Source organism: Dioscorea cayenensis, chromosome 4, assembly GCF_009730915.1.
Source record: "Dioscorea cayenensis subsp. rotundata cultivar TDr96_F1 chromosome 4, TDr96_F1_v2_PseudoChromosome.rev07_lg8_w22 25.fasta, whole genome shotgun sequence".
Classification (NCBI taxonomy): domain Eukaryota; kingdom Viridiplantae; phylum Streptophyta; class Magnoliopsida; order Dioscoreales; family Dioscoreaceae; genus Dioscorea; species Dioscorea cayenensis.
This window is the reverse complement of record NC_052474.1, coordinates 1,870,204-1,886,508: the sequence shown is the minus strand read 5'-3', so window position 1 is coordinate 1,886,508 and position 16,305 is coordinate 1,870,204. Positions and strand designations below refer to the sequence as shown.

Below are 16,305 nucleotides of genomic sequence, written 5' to 3'. Positions count from 1 at the left end.
AGCTATAATCATGGTAGATCAAAGTCAAGGAGTAAGAAAACTTTCAAGTGCTACCACTATGGCAAGAAATGTCACTTGAAGAAGGATTGTTGGAGTCAAACTAAAAAAGATTCCAATCCTTAAGGGAATGTTGCAAACACTTCAGATGATGGAGAGGTCATGGTATATGAAGCAGCAACGACAACAACTAAAAAGATTTGCTGATGTATGACTTCTTGATTCAACAACCACTTTTCATATGACCTCTCGAAGAGAATGGTTCTATCATTATGAACCTATCTGTGGGGGATCTGTGTACAGCTACAACAATCAAGCCTTGAAGATCGTTGACATTGACACCATTAAATGGAAAAGATGTATGATCGCACAATTCGGACCATACAAGAAGTCCGACATGTGGAGGGCCTCAAGATGAATTTGTTGTCTACAGGACAACTTGATAATCTTGGTTGTAAATTTGAAGTTCAGAACAAGATCATGAAGGTAATTTGATAAGCGCTTGTATGCGTGAAAGAAGAGAAGATAGCTAAAAATTTATACATTCTAAAGGAAGAAACTATACAAGAAGGAGAAGCTTCAGTTGCCACAAGTAGTCTAAGTAAAAAATGCACAATGACATGGCACAGAAAACTTAGACACATATCAGAGCAAGGAATGAAGATTCTTGCAGAGAGAAATCTACTTCAAAGCCTCACAAAAATAAACTATCCTTTTGGGAACATTGCATTGTGAGTGAGCAGCATCGACTGAAAGTTCAACACATCTAACTCTAAAAAGCAAAGTAATTCTAGAATTAGTTCACTCTGATGTGTGGCAACTAGTCGGGAAGCATTGAAATGTTGTTAAGAAGATTCTCATATATGTAAAGGGAGTATCAGATGTTGCATTATGTTATATGGGATTAGACTTTACTGTCAGTGGATATGTTGATGTTGGTTATGCAGGTGATCTTGATAAAAGCAAATCCACTACTGGATATGTATTCACACTAGCAGGAGGAGCTGTGAGGTGGGTTTTAAAACTGCAGTCAGTCGTGACTACGTCAACGACAGAAGCAGAGTATTTGGTAGCTACACAAGGCAGTAAAGAAGTAGTGTAGTTGAAGATGGTGTTGGAAGAACTCGGGCACAAAAAAGAGAACATCACTCTATATTGTGACAACCATAGTGCATTGCATATTGCAAGAAATCCAACATTTCATTCAAAGACAAAGCATATCAGAGTTCAGTACCACTTCATTCCTAAGAAAGTAGGAAAATGTATAGTGGACATGCAAAAGATTTATACCAAGGACAATCTATCAGATTTCATGATAAAAGCAATCAATGTTGGCTGATTCATTTCGTGTCGATCCTCTTGTGGTCTGACAAATATGTAAGCAACATTGTATGGAAAGGTAAAAAGAATGGTGTGAAGATCTGATTGTCTTTCAATCAAATCTTCAAGTGGGAGAATTGTTAGTTAAAAACATTACTTCACCAACCTAAGTGGTTAAACCATTAGCTTGAAAGCCATTGGCTGCTATGGTTTTTTAGTGGTAGCTGTATAAAGTCAGAATTAGTGGGCTGGTTTACCACACCATTCCTCTCTATAAATTGAGAAGGATGAAGCTCATTTGTAACACATAACTTAAGAGTGAGAGTGTGAGAGAAATTAGGAAGAGAAAAATAAAAAAGTGAGAGTAATAAAAATATTTTTTGGGAGTTTGTATTTCTCCTAATATAAGAGAGAGTACTGGTTCTCTCTTTGTTATTAGAGAGAATTTGTAAGTGCTGAAATTTTCCCACTTAGTAAATTCTTTTATTTTTGTCCATAATTTTTGTACTGTTATATTCGGTCATATATTTTATAATACATTATACATATTTATAAACTATTTCCGCTCATTTAAAAAAATACTTTTATATATAGATATATTATCAGCTTGCCGTCGATTAAAAAATGCTATCTTTTATATAATTAATGTGAACAAGTCACATATTAAAAACATGCATAAATGTGAAAATATACTTTTTTATCGTCATCTAGAAAACCCAACGCTAATAGTTCAAGACATCAGAAAGGCATGCTATTCTTTAATTTTAGGATGTCAAGTTTTGCATAGGAAGAAAGTAAATTAATTTTAAAAATATATAATTTATAAGAATTCAATACATAGTATAAAAAGTCATTCCAACAATAGTCTAGTAAGATATTTTAACTACAATATTAAAGATTATGGGTTCAAAATAGCTTGTCTACATTGTGTATGTGTATATATATATATATATGAGAATTCGTTAATTTCTGTAATAAGCAATAGTGTGAGAGAGTGACACTCTCCCAAAGATAATGATACAAGTGTGATTCGGTATCTATTGAGTTTTTATTAGATGTTTGTGGTGTAGTAATTAAAATCAAGTTAAATAATTGTGATTGATTGAGCTGTCACGCTCATAGCACTGTATATCTGACTATTTAATGTGATATATTATTACTGTACCAAAACACTGTATATAATAACCATTTATAAAGCGATAGATTTTATCACGTTGGATAAAAACCTAATTGTTGAAAAGCGACCGTACGTAGAATAAGTTCACATATGATGGGAAATAATAATTATATCATAAGATAAGTCCATTGCCAACTGCCCAAGTGGAGTGGGACCTCTTACTTCTCACACCCGTAAATGTAAACACATTGACAAGTGAAAACGACTTCATCAAAGGACCGGATACGATAATCTCAATAGTCAATATCGCCATGTGGTGTGCCCACTAATCACTAGCCTTAATCCAACGATTTGTGCTGATAAGTATAGATAAAGCCTGCAAATTTGAATTCTATTTATTTACTTGCGATTGTGGGAAGTATGTTAAAACTAATATTAAAATTTGTAATATTAAATATTTAATTTAAATATTCTGATAAGGGTATTTGGGTAATTTCACAAAGAAAGATACTTTCCATTTCGCAAGTAATAAAAATAGTAAGCAATCGTTGGAATCACTGCGGAGATCCCGATTTCGTTCGAGGATTCCAAATCGATCGCAGTGATCACGATTTCGTTCGAGGATTCCAAATCGAGAGAGAGAGAGAGAGAGAAAGAGAGAGAGAGAGAGAGAGAGCTCACAGGAATCCATGGCAGTGGGCGAAGATCGTCGGGAGAGTGCCGGAGCTGTAGAATCCGACGATGAGATATCGCCAATAGAGGAGGTACGGCTGACGGTGACGAACACTGACGATCCAACGCTGCCGGTATGGACATTCAGGATGTGGTTCATAGGAATCCTCTGCTGCGCTCTCCTCTCGTTTCTCAACCAGTTCTTCGCGTACCGCACCAACCCTCTGATCATCACCCAGATCACCGTTCAGGTGGCGTCTCTCCCCGTCGGTCGATTCCTCGCCTCCGCGCTCCCAACCACCAGATTCAAGATCCCTGGATTCGGAGACCGGGAGTTCTCACTGAATCCGGGGCCGTTCAATATGAAGGAGCACGTCTTGATCACGATCTTCGCCAACGCCGGCTCCGCCTTCGGGAATGGCCCCGCCTACGCCGTCGGCATCGTCGATATCATCAAGGCGTTCTACAAGAGATCCATTTCCTTTATCGCCGCCTGGATCCTCATTGTTACCACCCAGGTCTTTGAGATTCGGATTAGGGTTCTTCTTCTCATTCTTATCTAATTTTGAGCTTCCGGTGTGCTGACGTGGCTCTCTTTCTCTCGTTGACAGGTGTTGGGATATGGTTGGGCGGGCCTGATGAGGAAGTACGTCGTTGAGCCCGCCCACATGTGGTGGCCCAGCACGCTCGTTCAGGTCTCTCTTTTCCGGTGAGTTTTATTACTATTTGTTATTATTTTGATTTTTTTTTTTAAATAAAAGAAATGAATAATTTCACCAGAAGTATTTGTTTGCTTGTCGCTCCGATGTGTTTGCTAGGCTTATAAAAATCATTCATTTGATTTAGATGCAAAAGCATATTTTTTTAAAAAAATTATATTATAAATCCACTCAAAAGAGACTATTTGTTGTATTATCATTATTTTGTTTAAGTAAATTATTTGTTTTAACAGCACAGCTGCTAAAAATAGATAGAGCTGTGCAGCTTTCAATTGGCCAGTGAGGTAATTTCATGCGCCTAAAGAATAGGGACACTCTAGAATTAATGTGCCCATGCTTGATCAGTTGATCAGCAATACTGACTTGACTCTGCATGTTCTTTCACATAAACTCTTCTTTGAATATGAACAAGAAAACCTTGTGCACTGAACCTAAGCAAGTCTTGAGCCATGCTTTTTCCATGCTCACAAGACGCGCCGGATATTCTGCCCATTGAATTGTCATGAATGCACATGGAGATGGTCCAGATGGAGAACCTCCTGTAGCCTACTCACGCACGCATCTACTTTTAAATAAAATAGTTTAATTTAGTTTTTATTAGAATGATTTTAATTTTAATAAAAATATCCTTTTTTTTTTTCTATGTTAAATTAGGATCACTGTCAACATCATCCATGGTGCTTTCTTGTTTATGTTTGAGGATTATCATTATAGGAATGATATATCTTTTTTCCTATTGTGGAAGTCATGGACCCAGTGTTTTTGTAGTGATGCTTGAAGTCATGTTTTCATCATGTTTACCTCATCTCTGCCTTAGATGAGTCACAATCGCTGGAAATGTGGTAGTATCTCCAGCTTGAAATTATACATAAAAGGTTAAAAAAGAGTTTTAGTTTTGACTAGGTCGCCTTTTTGGTTTATGCACTCAAAATGACTTGCAATGCCCCGCATCACCCGATGGTTGCAGTATTTTATTAGCTAAATGGTTGACTGGTAACTATGCAGACTAAAACATGCCATGTATGAGTTCATTGGGAATTTCATTACGAGACTTACAATATTAGTTTCTGCAGTTGTGTGCTCGATAAAGATATCTATTGTTAAGCATATCCCATTCACAGTAAAACGGAGTCTTTTTTATAAAGACAACAATGCATGCAAAGAGAAGTAATAAATGGATGTTACTTGTTTAAATTGACAATTTTGTGTTTGAATATATCCTTTGCTCTTGTTATTTTTATGATTTGTTTTATAAATGTGGACGAGTCATATTTGACATTTTTTTTTGTATGTGTTTTTCTTTATAGAATCTAGATGAAATTCACCGTAGGACTTCCTATTTATGAATTTATTTATGAATTTATAACATGATACACTAGCAAGTGTATTCTCTGAACTGATAACATGCCAGCCCTTTTAAAATTTTACTCAAGCAATCGGTTCAATCAGAGTTTATTCAGCAGAAACCCTTATTGTATCTCATAATTGTCAAACCCGGACCATCCCAACCAGTTCGGCTGGAAAAACCAGAAAATGGCCTTGAGACCGATCCGACTACCCACCCTGATTCAGCCTTATATTAACCCAGCAAAAAAAAAATTGGTTAACCGGCTGGTTTACCCGGAAACCAGTTGACCTGGAGGAAATGATTACTGACATTTCTAGTCGTTTTTCCCTGTTTATGTCCAACCGCCGAGTCTACAAATTTCTTTCAAAATGCACTATAGAAAAAAAATTCAGCAATTCCTAGACCTTTAACACAAGACTGAACGTGTTGTTCATGCACACAGGGCATTGCATGAGAAGGAGGACCGCCGCATGTCAAGAGCCAAATTCTTCATAATTGCCTTCATTTGCAGTTTCGCATGGTACGTTGTCCCTGGCTACCTGTTCACAACCCTCACAAGCATCTCCTGGGTGTGCTGGGCATTTCTCCAACTCAGTCACTGCCCAACAGCTAGGCTCTGGCAGCAAAGGCCTGGCTCTCGGTGCCTTCACAATGGACTGGAGTGCCATTGCCTCTTTCCTCTTCAGTCCCCTGGTCAGCCCGTTCTTTGCCATTGCCAATGTCTTCATTGGTTATGCGGCATTGATCTACATTGCCATCCCGGTCGCCTACTGGTGGCTCAACCTCTACAATGCAAAGACCTACCCAATATACTCAGCCAAGCTCTTCACTCCCACGGGCTCACGTTACAACATCACAGCCATTGTGAATGAAAAGTTTGAGATTGACTTGGACGCCTATGAGCAGCAAGGAAGGGTTAGTCTCAGCATGTTCTTTGCTCTGAGTTATGGTTTTGGCTTCGCTTCCATTGCATCCACAGTTACCCATGTTGCCTTATTCTATGGAAGGTAAGCTAGTTAATAGCTATATGCTATGCGTTCCTTGAAATGTATTATTCATGTCTGGATAATTAATATCATTCAGGGAGATATATGAAAAATTCCGCGCTTCATATCAAGGAAAGGAAGACATCCACACAAGGCTGATGAAAAGATATGAGGATATACCTGGGTGGTGGTTTTATGTTCTGCTCCTCTTTACATCTGTGGTTTCTGTCATTCTGTGCACTATCTTGAAGGACCAAGTCCAGCTTCCATGGTGGGGTCTCATATTTGCATGTCTCATGGCCTTCATGTTCACTCTTCCTATCAGCATCATCACAGCCACAACAAACCAGGTACACACAACTAAAAGATATAGAAGCCATCAATCAAATTCACAACCTGAGTTCTTTTCTAATGCTTTTCTTATGTTAAACAGACTCCAGGACTGAACATAATCACAGAATACATCATGGGAGTCATTCAACCAGGAAAACCCATAGCCAATGTTTGCTTCAAAGTCTATGGCTACATGAGCATGACACAGGCTATATCTTTTCTTTCTGATTTCAAGCTCGGCCATTACATGAAAATCCCCCCAAAATCCATGTTCTTAGTCCAGGTTCTCCTTTAAACACCATCATCATCATTGAATTGATTTGCATTACATTACTAGTACCACACAGATTGACACCACCATGACTGAATTAACAGTTTGTCGGCACAATGATTGCCGGAACGATAAACCTCGGTGTGGCCTGGTGGCTTCTTGGCTCCATTAAAGAACATCTGCGACCCTGATCACCTGCCAATGAACAGCCCATGGACATGCCCGAATGACCTCGTCTTCTTCGACGCCTCTGTAATCTGGGGACTGATAGGACCTCGTCGGATATTCGGGCCACTGGGGAACTACATTGCGCTCAACTGGTTCTTTCTTGCAGGCGCAGTAGGGCCAATCATAGTGTGGCTCCTGCACAAGGCATTCCCAAGCCAGTCATGGATCCCATTGATAAACCTCCCAGTGCTGATAGGAGCAACAGGATCAATGCCACCAGCCACAGCACTCAACTACAGTGCATGGGTAGCAGTAGGCACAGTGTTCAACTTCTTCATCTTCAGGTACAAGAAGAAGTGGTGGACAAGGTATAACTACGTGCTATCTGCTGCATTGGATGCTGGAGTGGCGTTCATGGCCGTGCTGCTCTACTTTTCCCTGGGCTTAGAGAACGTGAGCCTGGACTGGTGGGGGACTCGCGGCGAGCACTGCGACCTCGCCGCTTGCCCCACGGCCAAAGGCGTTCAAGTTGATGGCTGCCCTGTTTTTTAGCCTAAAAAAACACCTTAATTATTTGCAGCATTTGCTTTTGAATTCCAAATGTATAGTTTTATTATACTCAAATAAACCCGAGAATAAACATCATGCCAAGTTCTTATTTATTGCTGAATAACATTGTTTGGATAACGAAAGAGGGGAAAAAGAAGAAAGATTTTGATGATGATGATGATGATGATGATGATCTAAGGGAGACGGCCTTTTTTGAGGATGGAGAGGGAGTGCTGGGCGGCGTCGATGAGGTCGGCGATGTTATGAAGAGAGCGTTCCTCGGATCCGAACAGGAAGATGGTTCGTGCTTCTGCTTTCTTGGCGAGGCGTGCAGCGAGAGGGAGTGGGAGCTGAGGCGAGTTCAGGCTTCTCAGTATCTTCCGATACAGTGATAGCACCACTGGCTTGTTCCTCGCTAAGTCCTCCGCCGTCGCCCATACCAATCCTTTCGCCATTACCGGAGAGATACGAAAGCTCCTCCTTCATCCCAATGTTTAGGGTTTTACAACATTTGTTGTGCGTGAGATAGAGAGAGAGAGAAAGGTTATTGACCGTTTGATTGATTGAGATGCTGATCTCGAGGTTATTTGCAAGATAGTGATGTGTAATTTTGGTATTTTTCAGGGTGTGAAATGCAAAAACGGTAAGAATAATCTAGGATTCTACAGAGGAATCCACCGCCATTGTTGAGCTTGCTCGCTCCAGTGATACAATGGCGTCTCTCTTCGTCTCCCCGCATCCTCCGCTCTTCGCCTGGAACCCTAATAAGCCTCTCCTCTGCTTCTCCGTTCCCAAGACTCTCTCCTTCTCCGTTTCTCGAAACCCTAGGCATTTCTCTATCTCTGCCGTCGCCAATGATGGCCCTGATTCCGATCCTGAGAACGAGCCATCGTCTAGTTTTCCAAGAATCTCGGACGAGTGGGGGGAGGAGAAGGCAGAGACGGATCCTGAGAACGATCCATCGTCTAGTGTGCCGAGAATCACGGATGAGTGGGGAGAGGTGGCTGATTCGGAGCCGGAGATACCTTCAGTGCCAGATCCTCCCCAGAATGAGGACGAGTGGGGGAGGGAGCCCGATTTAGGGAAGTCCGATGAGTTGAGGAACGGGAGCCCGATGGCGGAGGCGGAGGAGGATGACAAGCTCAGGGACTTTGAAACGGTGCTTGGTTGATACTTTTTACGGGACGGAGTTGGGGTTTAGGGCTTCATCGGAGGTTAGGGCGGAGATCTTTGAGCTAGTTACTCAGTTGGAGACGCTAAATCCTACCCCGGCGCCGATCGAGGCAGCGGAGCTTCTTGATGGGGATTGGGATTCTACTGTGAGTTTTCATGATGTTTTTTCACTGAATAATCAAATGCTGTTGTCGTTCTTATCATGTTGATTGATAGATTTTGGTTTTAATCTTTAATATCTGAATGTGTTTGATGAATTAATAATAAATGTGTGCGATTTTGGTATTAGGACGCAGATACGTAGATAGATGCAGGTAGTTTCATTAGTTTTGTTGAGAATGGGGTGCCCAATTCATCACTTCATTGAATGTCATGGTGTTTGGGATAGACCATTAGTTGAGCCTGTTCTTGATGTTGATTGGTGCCTTGGTGTATTCTCAGTTAGTTTGTTTTCCTCCCCCTTCTTTGATTGATCCTTCTAGCTTTCTTTAGATTTGATTATGTTTTGTTCTGTGATTGAGGAGAAGATGGGGTTATTTGATGCATTAACAATTGCATTTCTATGATTTCCATCTTATTGTATCAGGACACAAATTGGTTTTAGTATGGGCTGAGTTATAAGTTATGTTGCCAAATAGGTATTCAGTTATGTGAAGTTCGTTACTTGGATTGAATGGCAACCTAATTAATATAGATCGTTAGTCTTTGCCTATTTTCATGTTATTTGCTGGTTTGGTACATTTCTCAGGCATTATGCTGATGAAAACATTAATTTGTTAGCACTGATTTTATTGAGATTGTTATTAGTTCTGTGTTATTATAGTTATCAGATACTCAGTGTTTTTTTTTTTTAATTCTTGTCCTTTTTTTCTTTTGATTTCATTCTGTGCTACTTTGTGAATGAGAAGATGTGTATTTTATCAGATTAACAAATGGATTGCTTTGATTCACCCATCTTTTTGAATTTATTTGACAATGCTGCTTCCATTTATTAAGCCCTCTTATTTGAAGAGTGTGTGTGTAATTTTGGTTCTGATCACTGGATGAATCCATTGCTATTTATATGGAAATGCTCAAGGTATCCACCATTGATTATAGAATTTTTGTTTGAATGAGGATTTCCTCTTTCTACCAAAATGCTGGTCCACTGTTACCTGTGAGGATTAGAGTTGGAAATGCCTTCTTTCTCTATTATATAGTCTGGTATATCACTGTTACTTGTGAGGATTGTAGTTGGAAATGTCGTCTTTCTCTGTTATAGTCTGATATATCATGTTTCATTAATAAAAAATTTAAAATTCACAGTTTATTAAGGATTTGTTTTCTTTGGTTTTTTGGTTGCAATATGTTGTAGGTACACTGCATTCTCTGAACTTCTGCCACTTCTAGCAGTTGGTGTGATACCATTGTTGAAAATTAAGAAGATATCTCAATCAATTGATAGTAAAAGTTCCACTATAGTTAATGCTGCAGCACTCTCTAGCCCATTTGCTACCTTCTCATTTAGTGCCTCTGCTTCCTTTGAAGTTCAAACACCATCAAGGATAAAGGTACCATGTTTTAAATTTCCTGCTCGGGTTTCAGTCACCTTTATATTTATGCATATGAACTTGTAAGTTTTATGTTTATTCATACTTATTGCCATTGCTGGAGATAGATAGATGTTTTATGATTATGTGAAATGTGGGCTTGTTTAAATTTGTTTTGAATATCTAGCGGAGACATGCGTTCCCATGACTTCCCCTCACAAGTTTCTTGTGGGTAGTCATTGAAGAATTGAAAAAGTAGACTTTGAGGTTAGCTGAATCTATTGTTAGGAATAGCATAATGCATTAACTGGGAAGCCCGTTGTGCAGGTGGAGTTCAAGGAAGGAAGCTTGCAGCCGCCGGAGATATCATCGACAGTGGATCTACCAGAGAACATTGATGTCTTTGGGCGGAAGATTGACCTGCTACCGGTACGCCAGACACTGAATCCTGTGCAAGAGGCATTTGCAAACATTGCGCACACCCTTTCCGGTCAGCCACCACTCAAAGTCCCAATTCCGGGTAACAGGCTGGGGTCCTGGCTTCTCACAACTTACCTGGACAAGGATCTGAGGATTTCTAAGGGGTGATGGGGGCTTATTTGTTCTTGCTAAAGAAGGCAGTCCGCTGCTGGATCTGTTGTCTTGAAGAAGCCTTATCAACACTCCCAACAGATTCACACGCTTGTTATAAATGTCATGTATTTCGTTATTACAGGCCATTTTTTATTATAGCAAGGCTGCATCTATTTTCTCCTCTTGCCCCTCATTTCAGGCCCCCCTCCCCATGAGCAATTATTTTAGGTTCCCTCTTAGCCCTAGTTTCTCCGCTTGCTATTCATTGGAAGATATCAAATGATACATATTTAGACGTGTGGGGGCACGAGCTGGTTAACTGGGCCCGGCAGACTGGTTCACTGATATGGTGATCCTGATCCAGCCTGCCTGTGACTAGTTCCAACAACCCGGGCTGCCCCGGCTGACCTGCTGTGTCTGGACTCTGGACTCGGCTTGTCTCAACCCGATGGGTTTTTTAAAAAAAATATATATTTTAATATTATATTTTTTTTTATTATTGAATTAAAGGTCGGGTTTTAAAATATTTTATTATTGTTATTATTATAGATATTTCTTATTATTAAATTTAAATTAAAAAAATGGTTGAGGGTTAATGGGGGAGAATCAAATGAGCCGCCCACAAGGCTCATGAAACACTTTTGTCTTTGTGTTGTTATTAAATCAAAATAAATGAAGGTGACACAAACCTAGTTATTTTTGTTAAAAAAATATATATCCTCTTGGTTGTTAGAAAAATTAAATTCTACGTAGTTTTCTTTGGATTGGAGTTACTATCCATTTATCTATTAGTCACCATTAGAGTTTGCTTTGACTTAGCTCATCATGTTACCAGTGAAGTAGAAGTAAGAAGTTACTAGCTTCAGGGTTTTTCATCTTTATTTGTTATCATTGAACTGAAGTATGCTTCCAATTTATGTAAATTTATATTTCAATATTTAGTAATAATAATTAACAATTTGTTGTGTTTTGCATATTTTCACTTGCATTGAATGTTTATGCACAAACTACATGGTACTGTAGACATTGTGGGGACACAAAACTATTTATTACAACTAATCAGAAGGTTGTGTTTAAATAAAGTTGACTTCCAACAATTATCTATATATATATATTATTTTCTAAGAACTTACCAACATTAAGTGCTAGCTCAATAGGAGACTTAGAGGTCACGCCACCTTAGTTGACTAGGTCATTAGTTAAGAAAAGCCCACTGATCAGCCCATGGCCCATTGTGTCTGCGCACATATGTGTTATGTTCTCCTCTGGTGAAGAAAAACAAGAGCATACCAATTAAATTAAAATACCCAAACAACCGTTTATTTGGGATAAATTTTAAAATGTGATCACCGATTGCGTTATAGTTGATCTTTTATTTTAATAATATGTTTCAATTTCGATATCATTGATATGATTTGTTTTTCACATTAGTCAATTTTTAAATGACGTGAAATTAAAAAATAATGACCAAAATAAAAATCAACCATAACACTGTGACACAGGAAAAATTTATCCCCGTTTATTTGATTAAAACACTTAATTATCTTTTTCAAAAAATTAATTATTAAAAAAAATTATTTATGGGAAGGTTGATGGATGATCTCATTCATTTTGGACGTTTCCTTTGTAAAGATTGTGAGATAGGTTAGGATTTTTCCCAGTCAAACACACCCTAATGATAATTTAGAAAAGATGGAAATTATCAATTTTTTTAATTTAATACGAACTGTTGCATTAAATTGGACCAAGAGTGACGTCCAATATGTGTTATTATTATATAATAAAAGTTGACTAAATTTATTTTGTCCATTTTTAGTGTTTTTACTCCTGTTTCGTATTCATTTTTCACTAAATTTAAGTAATATATTAATTATTTAACTTTGTTTATTCTTTTCAATTATTTTTATTGAGTCCTGTATTTAAGATATATATAAGATTTAGAGACTAACACTTCCAGTCTTTGAACACTCACTTGCAAAACATTTGACAAAATCAAACCAAGGGCGAGAACAAACATAAATTAAGAAATAATCTGAATGTTTCTATCTAATGGCAATGCAATTTGTTATATAATTTTGATCCATAATTTATATATTATAAAAAACCTATCCATAAATTCTATGTTTATATTTGTTTGACAATTACAAACCAATCATGAGAGAAGTTTATTTGTTGATCTCCACCTTGAAACATCGGATGAAGATGATGACGCTAGCCTTTGGAATTTTGGTCTGACGATATTGATTTTATTATGAAAAGCATAAATATGAGAATTTTATTATCCAAATTCAAAATCCGTTGAATATAGACTGTGTAGTGATAGTAATGGGCCTCTGATTATTGATACAACCTTGTAGTATTTTAAACCCCATATTGCTAAGTGACAGTACACCACCAAATATTTATTTTTCAGACTATATATATATTCCTAATTGTACATGAACTTGTTACATTTATCAATAAAAAAACAATACACTGATTATATATGGTGATAAAAATATATAATCTAATCACAACGTGCAAAATACAAGAGTGGGACATTGTGGATTAGCAATAATAAAATACTAATCAAGGGTCTACACCTTTTGATTCTCAAAGGTGAGTCAGGACCACAAAATACTACTACTAGTAATAATATTATTATTATTACATATAAAACCAAGGAAAAAGGTGGAAGATGAAGAAGACATCACCTTTGTGTGAATTCTAGTTAACCTAACACTCAAAAGAGATTTTTAATGACAATGTATTAAGACATTGGTAAATCAGTTAGGTCTAAAGGGTTCTCTGAAAATAACAGGAAACAGGATCATTAAAACATTGTAGACTGCCCTCATTTTCCCACAAATCAAGATCAAGTTCTCTTTCTAAGTTTGCCAACCACTCCTTGCTTTTATCTTCATTCTTAGAATATTCCTCACCTAATGTTTTTGTTGAATTATTATTATTTTTCTCATGATCATTATCATCATCAAGCATGAGAGGATAATATTCTTCATCCATGATACTCCTCCATAAAGGGTCCTCTTGGTTGGTATTATAATCACTACTTGAATAGGAATTAGTCGATGAAGAAGAAGACACAACTACTTTGTCGAAATCCTCGGCAAAGTTCGAGTGTACACCATCAATGTCATCATTGTCACTGATAAGCATACATGACATATCGACACTCGGCTCGAACTCGATCTCGATCTCAATCTTCTCTTGAGAACTATTTTTTGATTCGCCGAATTGATTATCCAATTTGACATTACAATTCTTTACATTGCTTTGCTCACTAGAAGATGATGAGGAAGATTTTTCTTCTTTGTGTGAGACCCGTTTTTTCAAGTGTGTGTTCCACACGTTTTTTATTTCATTGTCAGTTCTTCCAGGTAAGCAAGATGCTATTTTTGACCATCTAAAAAAATAAAAAGGTTTACATAAGTTAATTAAACAAATATTAAGATAAAATAAATATATTAATATGAATCATTTTGTTTGTTCTTACTTATTGCCAAGCAAAGAATGAAGCTTAATAATAGTATCCTCTTCTTCTCTGGAGAAATTTCCTCTTTTAATATCCGGTCGAAGGTAATTAATCCATCTTAAACGACAACTCTTTCCGCACCTCAATAATCCTATGGATTAAATTAAAACTTAGAAAAATAAATTAATCTCAAACTCTATTTAACATATATATATATATATATATATATATTAAAGAGAAATGAAGAAAAAACCTGCTTGTTTAGGGAGAGCACGCCAATTTCCATGGCCATACTTTTGTATATAAGCCATAAGTCTCATGTCCTCTGCTGGTGTCCATGAACCCTTATTAAGCCCCACCTTCTCACAACATGGAGCTCTTCCTCTACCCATAATAATACTAGGAATAATTTTGGAAGGAGGGAGTGGAGATGATGTAGGGTTGTAATAACTTATAAGGTCCTATATATATATATATATATATATATATTTGTGGTGTGTGTATGGGTCTTTCACCAAGAACATGGTCCTACAAATAGATTCTCTGTTTACCAACTCTTCATAAAAAAAAAGATATGTGAAGAGAAAGCATTCAACATGTGCTTTTCACTTATGTTTTCTTTGAAATAAAACAAACACTTTGGTCTCTAATTGGACTAGTGCTTTACTTTTATTTTTTTATAATTATTATAATTTGCCTAGGCCAAAAAGAAAAAACTCTTATTAATAAATGAAATTGTACAAAAAGTTGGTGGGACACTTGTTATTTGGGAATTTTGTAGTTATATGAGTTGAAATGGATTTGATAAGATGGACGTTTGTGAAACCTTGAGCTTGTTGTTGTCTAATAGTCAATTATTTTGGTATAGATTTAAAGATTTCATTATGAAAATTTAAATTGTTAGTGATGGCATAATTTTTTAAAATAAAAATCTTATATAATAAGTGGCAAATAATGTGCTAGTAAATAATTCCACTCAATAGTCTTTCTTTATACTTCTCGATCTATTAATATAGAGTTCACGTAGCGATGAGCATTAAAAAGCAGATTTGATTTCTTTCGGAGAAAGTACATCTAAACTTCAACTTATGCAAAGTGAAGATATAGTTGTATTAAGACATTAACTTCATATTTGTGTAGGCACATAATTTATTTCTATTTCATTAAAATAGTAATAATAATAATAATAATAATAGATAAAAACTATATGGAATTTAATTATAGGGGTGGTCTAAGTCAACAGTGTGAATTGAATATTTTTTTGTCTTTGAGTTAGGAGGCAAATAATGTGTAAAGTAAAAAATTAAAATTAATATATATTTTTAGGTCAAAAATTAAATGATGAAAACCACCGAATAGCATTATTAAAAAGGAAAAATTTTGATTAAATTTATCTTTGTTAAAATTTGTCTTTCGATCATTTGCCATTTGACTTTCTTTCTCTACTTTGAACCATTTTTATTTAGTTTTTGATTGAAGTTTAAAAACAAATTTAGCTCATTTATTATCATAACTCTAGTAGTTGTTTTAAATTTTTTTATATACGCTTTAATTATATGAAAGAATTATATAATATCAAAATAAAAGCACTTAAAAATTGTTTTGTTTTTAGGGTTGGCTATCGTCTTTACCAGACATAAAACTGACATCAAACTAATTATGAATGTATTGAATTGAAGGAAGTCTAAACTTTAAATTAATGTGTGTATATATATATATATATATATATATTATAATAACAATAATATAAATTGTTGTTTTTATTATATATATATATATCCAAAACTTAACTTAGGGCTAAAGTTCTTAAAGGGCCAGTGCTTTAAGTAGCAGTGGTTATAGATAAAAAATTAATAAATGATAAATGTAAAAAGAATCTACTAATAACTGGCAAAAATATTATGTAAATAAAAATTAAAAATTAATTAGTTTTCATGTAGCAAGACAAATAAAAAAATACATTCAATTCTGTTTGTTGGAGTTTGTTCATAAGTAAAAAAAAACAGTTAAATAGACAACAAATTAAATGAGTGGAGAAAATATATATATATATATAATCTTCAATTGAAGTTTTTTTT

The 16,305-nt window shown here is 36.3% G+C and overlaps 4 protein-coding genes across 4 annotated transcripts; 2 read left to right on the top strand and 2 right to left on the bottom strand.

Annotated features, from left to right (window-relative positions):
* The first annotated feature begins 3,000 nt into the window (after positions 1 to 3,000).
* LOC120258270 (oligopeptide transporter 4-like) lies at positions 3,001 to 7,634 on the top strand. The gene is given in 8 exon segments (XM_039265625.1): positions 3,001 to 3,624; positions 3,718 to 3,815; positions 5,616 to 5,754; positions 5,756 to 6,180; positions 6,257 to 6,509; positions 6,593 to 6,775; positions 6,868 to 6,933; positions 6,935 to 7,634. Coding segments are annotated over 8 exon segments (2,214 nt in total). The 5' UTR covers positions 3,001 to 3,123; the 3' UTR covers positions 7,484 to 7,634.
* Positions 7,568 to 8,021, bottom strand: LOC120258271. The gene has a single exon (XM_039265626.1). It carries the CDS (start codon positions 7,933 to 7,935, stop codon positions 7,675 to 7,677), a length of 261 nt encoding a protein of 86 aa, XP_039121560.1. The 5' UTR covers positions 7,936 to 8,021; the 3' UTR covers positions 7,568 to 7,674.
* Positions 8,022 to 8,048: 27 nt separating this feature from the next.
* LOC120258273 (plastid lipid-associated protein 3, chloroplastic) lies at positions 8,049 to 10,936 on the top strand. The gene is given in 5 exon segments (XM_039265627.1): positions 8,049 to 8,629; positions 8,631 to 8,843; positions 10,008 to 10,203; positions 10,510 to 10,766; positions 10,768 to 10,936. Coding segments are annotated over 5 exon segments (1,164 nt in total). The 5' UTR covers positions 8,049 to 8,192; the 3' UTR covers positions 10,829 to 10,936.
* Positions 10,937 to 13,415: 2,479 nt separating this feature from the next.
* Positions 13,416 to 14,657, bottom strand: LOC120258132 (transcription factor MYB4-like). Its single transcript, XM_039265482.1, has 3 exons — positions 14,481 to 14,657; positions 14,249 to 14,378; positions 13,416 to 14,158 (listed from the first exon to the last, which is right to left on the bottom strand). Exons 1-3 carry the CDS (start codon positions 14,617 to 14,619, stop codon positions 13,531 to 13,533), a joined length of 897 nt encoding a protein of 298 aa, XP_039121416.1. The 5' UTR covers positions 14,620 to 14,657; the 3' UTR covers positions 13,416 to 13,530.
* Between the last annotated feature and the right edge of the window lie 1,648 nt (positions 14,658 to 16,305).

Coding starts and splice junctions, on each gene's coding strand:
- LOC120258271 (XM_039265626.1), bottom strand. CDS start 7,935: ATGGCGAAAGGATTGGTATGGGCGACGGCGGAGGACTTAGCGAGGAAC.
- LOC120258132 (XM_039265482.1), bottom strand. CDS start 14,619: ATGGGTAGAGGAAGAGCTCCATGTTGTGAGAAGGTGGGGCTTAATAAG. Junction 14,379..14,480: donor TGCTCTCCCTAAACAAGCAG/GTTTTTTCTTCA, acceptor TTTAATCCATAG/GATTATTGAGGTGCGGAAAG. Junction 14,159..14,248: donor CATTCTTTGCTTGGCAATAA/GTAAGAACAAAC, acceptor TTATTTTTTTAG/ATGGTCAAAAATAGCATCTT.